The sequence below is a fragment of the Pogonomyrmex barbatus genome, unplaced genomic scaffold (assembly GCF_055798465.1).
Source record: "Pogonomyrmex barbatus isolate J1 unplaced genomic scaffold, ASM5579846v1 scaffold7, whole genome shotgun sequence".
Classification (NCBI taxonomy): Eukaryota; Metazoa; Arthropoda; class Insecta; order Hymenoptera; family Formicidae; genus Pogonomyrmex; species Pogonomyrmex barbatus.
In genome coordinates, this window is record NW_028297171.1 from 1,157,939 (window position 1) to 1,171,906 (window position 13,968).

The following is a 13,968-nucleotide window of genomic DNA, read 5'->3' on the forward strand; positions in this document are numbered from 1 at the left end:
GCCATGAGTTTATTATTAAAATAAGAAAGTGGCACACACTCTGTAAAGTTAATGAAGATATAGAAGAAATCAAACAAAACTGTTGTACTTGTGAGAGAATTTTATTTACATTAAGACCGACACAAAAATGTAAAAAATGCGTAGAGAAGTTTATAAACAAGGAAAAATTTTATTAGCTAGACGAAATAGACATTCAAGATTATGAAAATATTAATGCGTATTAGTTACATTAATAAATATATATATATATATATATAATAAATATATATATATATATATATATATATATATATAAGAATGTAGTAGATTTTACATTAATAGATAAATATATAAGAATAATATAGTAAATTAATTAAATATTTTATAAATTTATATATTTTTTTCAATTTAATAGAATATAAACGAATATGTATGAAATAGCCTATAAAATTTATATACAAATTGAAATTAATAAATGTCAAAGTATAAAATCAAATACAAATTTTATATTTTATTATAAAACATTACCAGTACCCAAAAATAATAACAAAAAAAACATATAAAACAAATTCAATATACATACATACACTACAATATACGCAAACTGAGATAGGAAACAACAGATAAGTCTACGCTAAACACTTGACTGTAACGAAATTCAACATCTCTACCTTCTATAAATATAGAGCGTTTTAAGATATAAACAGTATAAACTAAGAGCAAGAAATCTTGTCGAATAAAAGAAACATTCAGAACCATTCCATTCTTCGACAAGAACAAACGAAATATATCGAATCCTTAAAATTATTTAAAAACAAAGAAAAGTAAGTAAATTAGAAATAAAATAATAAAATAAATATAATAGTAATTTTTTTTAAGATGCAGAAATAACAGAAAGAAATGGAATTTTAAAAAATTATTAGGAAATCCAGAATTAAAATGTATTATAGGAGTGGAAACAAAAAACAAAAAATGTAGCGATATATTTTATCAAACCTCAACGCCAAGAAAAAGAATTTGTGAAGAATGTTTCGATTCAACAAAGATCGATTCTGAAGAATATAAATATCTGCTCTTTGGAGCATGGTACATTTTCTGTATTCTCAATGAAAACAAAAATATTAAGACCAAATGTTCAATTTATAATAAAATATTAATGCAAATTCAAAGACTAGCCGATTGTTCAGATTGTTTCAAAAGTTATATTAAGTTATATAAAAAGAAAAAAACTGATTACAGAAAAAATTATAATCGAGAACATATGAAACAATAAATTATTTATAAACCCCTCTCAAAAAAAAAGAATCTTTGATTGCAATAAAAAAAATTACCTTCCCATTGTAATAAATAAGTTAATAAATAAATAAAATTAAATTAAAAAAAAAAAAAGAAGAGAAAAAGGAAAAAGTGCAACATATTGCGCATTAAACCATATTACATTATAATCTTATAACCAATTAATTAATTCGATAAAGCTGTTAACATAATAAAAATAACCACTATAATTAATAAATCTTATTTAATAAATATATATTCATTAAAAAATATAATAATAATTGTTTAAATTCTTGTGTCATTAACAAATTAATACAAAAATAAGCAAATTCTGAATTAACTAGTATTATTCATTCGTAGTAATATAAGGTACGTATGACTTAAGGCGAGAGGTATCACGGCTATCTAACTTTAATAATTTTAAATAAAAGAATACAGTATGATAAAAATATTGATTTATTGATTCATCGATTGAATTCTTGTTGTCCAGGCTATGTCTGTTGTCAACAGAGATTCGGATGACATCTCTGGGAAAGAATCCCCTTAATTATGCGTTTGGAAGTAGGAAGTGGTGAGAAGCTCGCGCGGGGTTCTGATCATTTCTACCTAAAAAATATCACCTATAAATAAGCGTGCGGACAAAGCGCTTTAGTTAGTTATTGTTATAGTCAGAGATAGTTGTTGTTCTTGTCATCGTTATCGTCGGAGTTATCCTTGATTTTAGAGTTGACTTCTTTAATTTGTAACAAGTTTCTGTTAACAGTTTTACTAATTTTGATACTTGTTTTTAATAATTCTCTTAGGAGCATTTAATCTATTTTTAAGCCTTTTTAACTTAATAAAGATAATTTTAAATTTAAAACAAAATTGAAAAATTGAAATCTTATTCTTCTCTAATATTTCATAAGCTAAAAACAAGAAAATAATTCTAAGCCTAAATTTGGTCGCTGATGGAGAGCGTACCAATTAGTTGCAGCCAATGGAATTGCAACAATTTAGATTTAGAGTTTTAGTTAATTAATAATTAATTCTCAAAAATTCATGTCCAAAAGAGGGGGACGCAGATTTCAAATTAAAAGATTAAGATTTCAATTAAATCGGACAATAATTTCGAATAAGGATCCCTTCCCACTATTTTAAAAATTCGAAGAAAAACAACCTAAAATTAAAATAATTAAACAAATTCTTAAATATAAATTAAATAAAATTGATTTTGAAATTAACTATTCGAATTATAATCAAATTGATAGGAAAGACTCGCGATATAAAATTTATAAAATTCATTATTTATTTGGAGTTGACTAAATCACAAATCAGTTCAACCCCGAGGATAAAGTACTGAAATGTATTGATCCAAAAATGGACAATCAGAACGTAATAAACAAATAGGCGTGCTTCTTGTTTACAAAGAAGTTCAGCAAAATTTAATAATTGTACAAGCTTTCTATATATGAGTAGTATTCAGGCCGTACGCATTTTTTATGACATATTTTATCGGTTATTTAAAAAATTAAGAGAAATCAGAAATTTGACTACACGATCATCTATCAAAAAAATGCATCATGAAAGTAGTGAAATCGTTGTGCTTACCGTAATATATGCACGTGCGTGCACGCGCATACGTCTAATATTATAGTTAATTCTACATTGGCTGCATTCAGCTTTGCAATTGTTGTAAAATCTTTTAATATAATTGGTTTATACTATCGCAGCGGAATACATTTACATGAAAAACTATGGGCAAAAAGTAATATTAAAGATTTTTACAACAATTGCAAAGCTGTTTTTTCTGTTGAACACAACTATTATGTTACTATATTATACATTTTTTAAGTTTGTAGTTGTTAATTTTTATTTTGTTATAAATCCAATAATAATGCTTATTAAATACTCGAATTTTTTATTTACCTTTTATTTATTGATTTAAAAACTTTACTTAATCCTGTTAACCAAAATATCGCAGATATAATATCTTAAGTTATAGAGATTAAATTCTCTGTCCTTAAAGCGGATCAGTGAACGTACGTCACAGCGTCATAGTTCTTAGATATTAATCCAAACAGTTTGATTCGCAAATCTATGCATCAAATTGATCTGTGAAAAATCTGAATTGTCCTTTTATGACAGCTCATTAAATTTTAATTTTATTATTATTATTATTATCAATAGTGCTACAACCCGGTATTGGCCTGCACAAATCTGCTCTTCCATGCGTCACGATCTGTTGTCGCCACCATCCAATCTCGGATTCTCAGCTTTCTTGCGTCTTCCTTGATACAGTCCGCCCATCTCAAATTCGATCTGCTTTTGCGCCCCTCTAATATTTTCGCATCAAAAACCTGCTTCGCAGGTTCCGTGTTTTCTATGCAGGTAACATGCTCAGTCCATGCTAGTCATTGTATCTTAAATATGTGATACTATGTTTTGTTGCTCATACTCTCTGTATAATTTGTGATTGTATCTTTGTTTATAGATTCCATTTTCACAGATTGGGCCGTAGATTTTTCTCAGTATTTTCCTTTCAAAGGCCCCGATCTTTTGCTCGCTGGCTTTGCAAAGTGTCCATGTCTTAAAGGAGTATGTTAAAATAGGCCGAATCAGTATTTTATACATCAATATTTTCGATTTCCGAATCAGTGCTTTTGAAATTTAGTCAGGCCATGGCTGACATTGGACGCTGGACGTTGGACGACGCTTTGTTAAAGGATTCTTTTACTAACTTCTTTGGTCACATCGTTTCGGTTGTTAATCTGAGTTCTTAGGTATATGAAATCCTGCACTACTTCAAAAGTATAATTTTCTATATCAATATGCTGCAGTGCATTTTTACGCCTCTCTGATGTGCTAGCCACCATATATTTTGTCTTATCTATATTAATTCTAAGATCCATGCAAGCAGCTGCTTTTGTAATACTTGAGAGTTTCTTTCATCGCGTATTATGATCTGCTAACTATAGGCGTAAGCTAGCAATTGCGTTGACCTATTAAATATTGTTCCTCTAGTATTAATATTTGCATCTCTTATTACCTTTTCCAGGACGATGTTAAAAAGGGCAGGCATGCTAGAGCATCTCCTTGTACAAGCATCCGTCGCAAAGGTTTCCGATTAAACTCTAACTCTAATTTAGTAACTACATTTAGTTTACTAATAAATTAATTTCGTATAAATATTTCATATTAATGTTAACCGTGTATATCTTTTTTATTTTATTTGCATTTTTATAGAATAGAGAATTATATTTTTTAATTTATAATTTATAACGAAACCTTAGACATTTATTATGATATTTGTAAATAATATTGTTGCGCATCAACGATCCCTCGCCCGACACTCTCCTAATCATTCGTGCTTACACGCAAAATAACAGAGACTCTTTAAAAAAGAAACGAATTATAGTAAACGCAATACAGAAATCAATGTCCATAAATATGAATATCATGCAACTTTACACCTCCCTTGTCATCAAATAATTGGCAGAAAGTGGTTTTCATTCTGCTATATACGGGAGAACAACAACGAATGAATCTCCGCTTGGTTATAACATTGCCCTCTCCTCTTTAAAATTGTTATCCCAACAATTTCTAAGGAACTTATTCATAGAAAAAAGCCTTACTTTTCTTCGATGAAAACTCCAGGACATCTGACAGCTTCCTGCTCTACTCCCTATTACAGGTTACGGTCGCCATATTTTCTCAATCTTGCACCTTCCAAGAAAAGGTGCGCCGCTGCAGGGACTTATTTCATCTTCTTTTTTCGTTCATTTTAAATTTTTCTTTCTTGAATCTTCAACTTGAAGTTTATGTTTCCTTCTTGGATCTTGAATAAGAGAGAAGGGGGACTTCTATAGATCCAAATGTCTGTTCAGACTTCCCAAGTTTCCGCCCTGGCATTTCGCTTAAAGTCCCACGAGAAAAGTGGTCAACAGTCAAAAATCGGGAAAGAACGATCTCTTTTAATGAATAATGTTCAATCTTCAAACAAGAAGAACTCTCTTCTTAACCTCTCCACATAGCATTTTCAAAACTAAACAAACACAAAACGAACCAATATCTATTTTCCTCAAATTTAGAACATTCGAATTTATTGCTTTCCTCTTTTGGATGAAGAAGGTAATCATTCCTTAACAAGTTCCGATGGAACCACGATTTAACCAAAATTATATTAAATATTTCTACATTCCCAGAATGGAACTAAACGAACACAATTTTCCGGATAAAATTAATGATTCTTTCAACTTAAAAGAATCCTTACAGAAGAAACTTCGAAAAATATTAGATAATTGGATCATCCTCTTTTAAAATCGAGATATTGAAATCCATATCAAACTTGAAAAATATGTCAATCCGCAAATCGAGTTTTAAAAACGAAAATTATGAATTTTTATATATATATATATATATATATATATATATATATATAATTTTTATATATAATATATATAAAATTCGATTTGCGGATTGACATATTTTTCAAGTTTGATACGGATTTCAATATCTCGATTTAAAAAAAAATATATATATATATACTACTGTGATCAAATATAAACGAGATTTTTGTTATAGAGTGAAAAATCTTTATTCTTCAAAATCAAATTCGTCGCCTTCAAAATAATCCCCTCTCGATGCAATACACTTATGCCAACGCTTTTTCCAATCCTCGAAACACTCTGAAAACTCTTCTTCCGGAATAGCCTTCAATACTTTCTTCGTTTCGGCTTGTATCTCCTCAATCGATTCAAAACGGTATCCCCGGAGCGGTCTTTTGAGTTTATTGAATAGCCAGAAGTCACACGGTGCTAAATGAGGCGAATACGGTGGTTGTGGAACAATATGAGTCGAGTTTTTGGCGAAATGGTCACGAAGAACCAGTGCAGTGTGAGATGGCGCATTATCGTGGTGCAAAAACCATGAGTTGTCTGTCCATAAATCTGGCCTCTTGAGGCGAATAGCTTCACGCAAACGACGCATAACACTCAAATATTATAATATTTCTTGTTGACAGTTTGACCCGGCGGAAGGAATTCATAATGCACCATACCACGATAATCGAAGAAAACTGTTAACAAAACCTTGATTTTTTAGCGACTTTGGCGCAATCTTTTTGGTTTTGCCTCACCTTTTGCACGATATTCGCTCAATTGGTCGGTTGTTTCTGGGTCGTACGCATAGATCCAAGTTTCATCTCGAGTTATCATGCGTTTCATCTTGTCCTGGTAGTCAAAAATCATTGTTTCACACACTTCAACGCGACGCTGTTTTTTCAAAAAATTGGGTGTTTTCGGAACCAAACAAGATTGACTCTTCTCAAGCACAAATGGTCTTTCAAAATGGTCTGGATTGATCCAAATGAAATGTTTACAGTATCGGCAAGTTTTCTAATTGTCAATAGACGATTTTGGAGCATCAAATCCTTGATTTCACGTGTTGTTCATCAGTTGATGTTTTTGGTCGTCTTTGATGTGGCTCGTTTTCTCGACCATCTTTCAACATTTTATATCAGTCAAATACTCTTGGTCTTGATAGAGCCTGGTCACCAAAAATCTTCTGCAACATTCTGAACGTTCAGTAGCAGAAATTTCATTCCGCAAACAAAATAAAATACAATTTCTTTGCCCAACAGAATCACACATCGTAAAAATCGAAAAAAATACTTTTGGATATTCACAAAAACGAGCGTTCACTATTAAACAAATGAAGAGAATGACATGAAATTTCACACAGATGTCAAAGACAGTACTACCAACTTAATCAAAAAAATATTTGTCAGAATCGATGAAGCCGCGCAGTTTAAATTTAAAAATCTCGTTTATATTTGATCATAGTAGTATCTGGTTTTTTTGGCATCTTGCGTCGCCGTTCGGGTATCTCTGCACATATTTGCGGTGCGCGTGTTGTTCACATGGATACATGGGACCTACAGTTTTACGCCGGTCTCGAACGGTCAATACAAGGATTTTTCTCAGCAGAGTGACTCTAGGCGGTTTGCTAGATCTTCATAGAGGAGAGCCGTCGCTTTGTAGATATTATCGGTCGGGATCGGGATTCGAACCCGCGATCTCTAACTTACGAGCCTCGCGCTAACTCGCAGAGCTACAATGAATTTATATCCCCGTGCTATTAAATTAAATCACACTAGAAATCATCGCAACGGGATGTTCACAAAAACGTCCCAACTTAAGTCTCAAAACTGAGCAAATGTAAATAAAAGAAATTAATGAACTGGCCTAGCTTTTGATGAAGACGTCTCCTTAATCGTCACAGCGCGTTTTCTTATCGAAAGAACAATTGAAATTTTGTTTTTGTAATCATCCAGCTTTTCGATATTCTCTAACAAATGTATATAGTCTCTTTCTCCTACAAGAGCCGCTTGTTGCTTCGACATGCTATCTATCTCAAACGTTGCGCTCGCGTTAATCTCTCGCTCGGCGAACACTTTCACATACTCACACGCAAAATAAGAGAGATTTCGTTTAGAAAAAACAAACAAACTTTTAATAAGCGCAATGATACAGAAATTCGTAAATGGTTCATGGTAACTTCACACCTCCATTGTCATCAAACATGACGTGTTTGCAGCGAATGACCTTTTATTTCGCTATATATGGGGAGATAATGACAAGTGGATTTCATAATAATATATCTTGAAATATGTAGCGCTATTCTTTTTTTTTCGAAGTCAAATTTTGAAAGTAATAAATTAAATCGTGAAACTACTATATTAAATTTCTTATTATACTTATTAATTATTATATTTTTTAAAATAAAACGAATTTTAATACTTTATAACAATAAATAAATTTATAAGTCAAATGAGATATATAATATATTTCAGATCAAGTTAGAACGAGTGCTGGGTGTAACTGTATCCAACAACGCAGCTCTTGATTGCGACATAATTAGCGAGTTGGTTGCTTATCCAGCTGGGTAAGTTTTGACTTTTTTTTAATTAATTCTTTTAATAAGTGGAATATAATAAGTTTCATTTTTAATATAAATTAATACAGATATTAAATATTTAAAAGATGTTAAATATTTAATACGATGGCGAAACGAAAGAGCATAACAAGATTTTTTATGAATCCAATGACATAATAAATTTATAATTAATTTTTATAATTTAATGACATAATAAATTTATAAAATTGTAATAACTATTTTCTTCTCAGAATTTATAATTTTGTCTTTTATACTTACAAATATCATGTTTCACATATTCACGATTCATAAGTTTCCATTATAAGAATCTTATACGATTTTACTTATTAAAAAAAATTTCTAAATATTTACTTAAGTAATAGTGACAATATAATTATTAATTTAGTATACGAAATTTGATAAACATAATATTATATATCATATTTATATTATATTATTTGTATGCTCGTAGTACTTGTTAATTAGTAGCGTTGATTATTTGTTGCATATTGTTATCATCAAGTTTAATATTATTGTTTAATATAAAAATATCTATATTTCAGATTTTTAATAATTTTCCCCAACTTTTTGTGATTTTTAATAATTTTTCTATGTTCATATATGCAATTTTTTTCAAATTGCTAAATATTTATTTATTCTCATTGAATATGAAAGAATGCTTTTCTTATAAGTAATTGCTTTTTTATATATAATACCCTTATTTTTTACACCAATACTGTTTTAAAAATAATCAAGCAACTAGTTTTGTTCTATTTATTTATTAATGTTTATTATATTTTTGTTTTCTAATTTTATTTCGAAAACTTGTTTTATATATATTATTTAACTATTTAAAAACTTTATTATTTTAATATGTTCTAATATAGCATTCCAACAATGATTTTGTATGAGTGATATGAATTTATCTATTTATAACAAATATTATACAAAAATCATTAACAATGATACGAGATAATTTTAATTTAAGAAAATATTTAAATAAAAATATTTATCACACTTTTATTGTTACAAAAAGAGACAAGTAGATCACTATCATTATAATAAGTTCCATAATATCTTAATGTTATATGGAAAGATTTCTAAAAGACGCCGATAAGCTGCGTGAGAGTGCGATTTAATCGTTTCTTCGTTCTCAGCGAATCTCTCTTGTGTATAGAAACTTGTTCGGGGCCGTGCGAAGCAGATATATACTAGGTCGTGCAAATAGACTTACAGCATCTGCGACCTAGTAAAACTAAAACTATACGATAAATAAATTTCGACGTATATAATAAATATAGACTCTATTACATTTGACAAATGCATACATATACATACTTGTCTATATACATATTGTCTGTCAGTATAAAATAAAGATTACATATATGAAGTTGATAATAATTAAAAAATCATTGCCAATGTGATTAATAATTTTGACGAAAATAATGAACCATACAATTGAGTTAGTTAATTTGGTAACATTCACATTGTGTCCATAGCACAGACAAATCTTGTCTCTAAAACTAATTGTCTCTAAAATCTAAACTCTAAAATAAATTTAAAAGATGTTCTTAATTAATTAATTTTAATCTATTTTAAAATCACATTTTAAATTCACATTGTTTTATTTATTTCAGACTTTATATAATTCTCTTTTATTTTATATATTAATAATTAATGCTCGCAAGAAATTTTATTGTGAAAAATATTATCTCAATCAGAAATCGAATCTAGATCAATCTAGATCAATTTAATTGTTATTAAAATAAAATTAAACTAAGGCATAATACATCGTTTTTAGTTGCCATATTTTTAGACCATAAATAAAGTAGCATGTAATCACGAATGAAGGCCTAGAAATGATTTCTTGAATTTATTTAATAAATTCAAATAGATGCCAGGATCTCATCATATCTCATATATAACTATGAATTTTCTTATTTGTATTAGATCTCTTATTTCTTTTAGATTTTATTTTATGTAGAAAATATCTTAGTCAATTGTATTTCATAGATAAATATTGTTTTTTTGCAGTTGCACTGTCGTTCTATTTAATCCACGGCGAAATAGTCAAGCACATGTTTTAAATGCTTGCCGTAAGACTGTGACTTCATTGGCACTCGCTGGGGACGGTAAATTTTTGACCACAGGTGAATGCGGTCATATGCCGAACGTCCGTGTATGGGATATTTCTGATCCGCAGAATGCCGTGCAAATCGCAGAATTTCCAGGACACAAATATGGTATTAACTGCGTGGTAAGTAATGTTCGCGATAACTTTTCATTTTATGTATTTCATTTTATATATTCGTTTTATATATTCGTTTTCCACTTTTAACTACTCGCATCTTTCTTATATGTGTAAGAAAGATATTAAAATTATCTTTTCAAAAAATATAAAAAAACATCAAGTATATGATGTATAAAACAATATCTTTATAAAATATTTGGTATCAAAAACGTCGAGTTATCAATAAAATTTAATATAACTATTGAACATATGTACATATAATTGTATTATTTTGCTGTGGATTCTGTTTTTAATTCTAAATTGTAAGAAACTGTCCAAAGAGCAAATTGACGCAAAAACTTGATGTGCAAGTTGCATTAAGGGAAGATATAAAAAAATATAATTATCTTTAGCGTACTGCTCATAATTTATTTTGGTAGAAACTAAAATTTACATTTTATAGAATATATTTTAAAAAAATGAGTTTAAAATATTAATTTTTGGTTGAAATATATTGCAATGAAAATCTTTAATAATCCTCTTTCATTGTTGACATAATAACTCTTTTCATAGACCTCTGAAATAAATGATTTTAGTTATTTTTAAATGATGTCGCTATTGTTTGTGACTTTTTTAAAAATAATAATTTTCAATAAAATGGCAATCCTCTAAAGTTGATTTTCTGATAAAAATTTTGTTCTTTTTTTATCCGTAAAATAAAAACGATTAAAAAATAAAAAAAAGTTACGATTGAATGACAAAACAATTTTAAAATGTATTATTAAAAATTGAAAGCGACCGCTTCAATTTTTAAGAACTCATGTCAACCAATTCAAAAAAAGTGGTTTGAAAAAAAAACGCATTTAAAATTTTAAGTTTATATAACTTCTTCAGAAGAAATAATTTCATTATGCTCTTTAATCTGCTATTCCATGACCATATAAATCTTCTGTAGACATTTTCCTTTTCCATTCCTTTTTCATTCCTTTTCCATTTCTTTTCCATTCCTTTTCCTTGTGTTTGTAGTTATAGTCTCTTGTTCGATCATTTTCGGATATCATTTTTTCATTCAATCTGCTTTAATAGAACTATTTCTATCCATATTTTGTATTATGACTGACAAAATTATCTCTCCGATTATGAGTCTGTAAGTTTCTATTAGAAAATCTCTATCGAAAACCAATTTGAACATAAACAACAGTTTTTTGGATCAGAAAAATTTGTATAGATCAGCACGCATAAGTAAAAACATTTCATCTCAAATACGTATAGATCGTTCGTGAAAAATAGCCTGTCGTATCGCCGATCGAGCGGCGCTGAAATGTTACATACCGCAATTTTAATCTTATACAGCTAAGTTTACAACATTATATGTTTATACGATAGATAAATATTTATTTTAATATCAAAATTATTAGTTGGTGCTATCTTTTTTATCTCATTATTTCTTGTTATTTGGAAATTAAAACATTTACATTATACAATTTTTTTTAATTTATAGATTTAAACGATGTGTGAGTCACATCGTTTAAATCTATAAATTAAAAAAAAGATTAATAAGATTCTTTCTTTAAACTAGAGTGTGCATATTTAGCATCATTTTTTATCTTTCTGTAAAATGATAATTTTGTACTGATATCACATCTTTTTTAATAAAATTAACAAATATATATTATTAATGAATATTTGTTGAACATGTTTGTTGAGCAATCTTTAAATGCTTATAATGCGCGCTTATGTATGAATATGTTTAAATGCAAGTGAATAGATGTGAAAGTGTGAAAGATATAGATATATAGATTTATAACAATATATATATAGTTGTGGAAGTATTAATAATGTCAATATTAATAAAGGAATCAAAATTTTATATATTCGTTTTAATAGTTTTATTTACTTATATAATTTTTTTCTATTATACATTATACTCAATTTAATAACAGTAATAATTTGATGCTTCACCGAGTATTTTAATAATGCTTAAAATAACAATATAATAACAAACTTAATTTGCTATATACTTATATGCTATATACTTATAAAAAATATTTAGTTTTTCACAAAAAAAAAAATTAAATCGATTTTATTTTTTTTTTTGTGAAAAACTAAATATTTTTTTGCACACGCTTACTTGTGAAATGAGTAAAACTATTTTACAAAACGAACGAATTTTATTAACAAAGCGAGTACAAGAAAATGATAAAGATATTCATATCGATCGCAACTGTTCCGTAGTTCTCTCACTCAAAGTTGCTAACAACAATTTATTGATAGGAAATAAGATCCGCTTGTTGCAACCCGTCTTTTGGGAAGAAAAGACGGGTTGCAACAAGCGGATTTTTACTCGATCGTAATAATAGATTATGAGAATGATAATGATGTGTGTGCACTACATATTAATTCAATATTAGTTATTACCGCCTCTTCGAAGCGAATTACCTCAAGCAGTTTATCTCTTATATTAACACATCTCTTAATTTCGCGTTAAAGAATTTCCTGTCAAAGAACTCCGTACAAATCTTGGAAAATGGCTCTTAGTCAAATTGTTTCAAATTTTAATATTTTGTAGCTCATGCCAAATTAATTAAAAAAATTCTCACAGACACAAACCTACAAATATCTTAGTCTTTATTCTAGAATCTTTAGAAGCTCATCACATCTTATTCGAAAAAAATAGTTAAAATAAATTTTTTTACTAACATTAGTTATGAATACTGTATAATCATAGATATGTACTATATGGTATATATGTCATGAAAAAATATATTAGAGCATTTAAACATAGCGCACGTTAATTGTGCGTTCGAATGTGCTACTCTATTCTTGCTCGCTTCTCATCACTAAATAGTGTGGCGCTATATATGTTCGTATTACACATTAGACACAAAATAAAATATTTTCAATTTTTGCAAACCCTAACATGCTTCTTGGAATTAGAAAATAAAATAAAGTTTTTTTTTAAGATATTTTATATCTTAATAATATTATGTCTAGTCCAAAACAAATTAAGAAATTTAGAGATAAATGGAGTACAGATGGGCTCGGAAGGACGGCACAGATGCTTTCTTGAGGGTCAAGTATAGAATCGTAACCCTTCGAGTCGAAACGCACTGCATATGTCTAGAGTTAGATTAATGTTAAGAAACACTATGACGCTGTATACGTATGTTCCATCGATCATTTTTTGATCAGGAAATTTAATTCCTTTAACCAGCGAAAGACTTCATGCGATCTCGATGATGCGAGGAATGAGCGCGAACGGGGAAGGGATTGTTGAAAATGACACATAAATTTAATATTTAATTTACATTTAATTAATTAGTTCGAATATGAAATTACAATAATAAAATAAAATGGAATAAAAATACAAATGCAAATACGAGTAAAATACAAATATAAGAAAGAAGAAATGACACTGGTAATTACTTAACGGCATAACGAGTATGGCGCTCGGTAATTAATCGAATGTAGAATAGTGTTGTGAGTGGATTATTTCGTGGTTGTTACATAAGTGCGGAGGTCTTCGGGCATGGCAGTTAGAGATAAGACTCTACTCTAAAATATTTAGG

The 13,968-nt window shown here is 28.7% G+C and overlaps 1 protein-coding gene across 7 annotated transcripts in view; it reads left to right on the top strand.

Moving 5' to 3' along the window:
• Positions 1-13,968, top strand: part of Wdr62 (WD repeat domain 62) — a 249,240-nt gene that overhangs the window by 93,822 nt on the left and 141,450 nt on the right. For all 7 annotated transcript variants that reach the window (XR_016140837.1, XR_016140838.1, XR_016140839.1 and 4 more), the window contains exons 3-4: positions 8,087-8,178; positions 10,204-10,426. Coding sequence is in view for 4 of the 7 variants with exons in the window: in XM_089083111.1 (XP_088939237.1) it covers positions 8,087-8,178; positions 10,204-10,426 (315 nt within the window). In the remaining 3 variants the exon portion in view is untranslated. The remainder of the gene's footprint in view (positions 1-8,086; positions 8,179-10,203; positions 10,427-13,968) is intronic.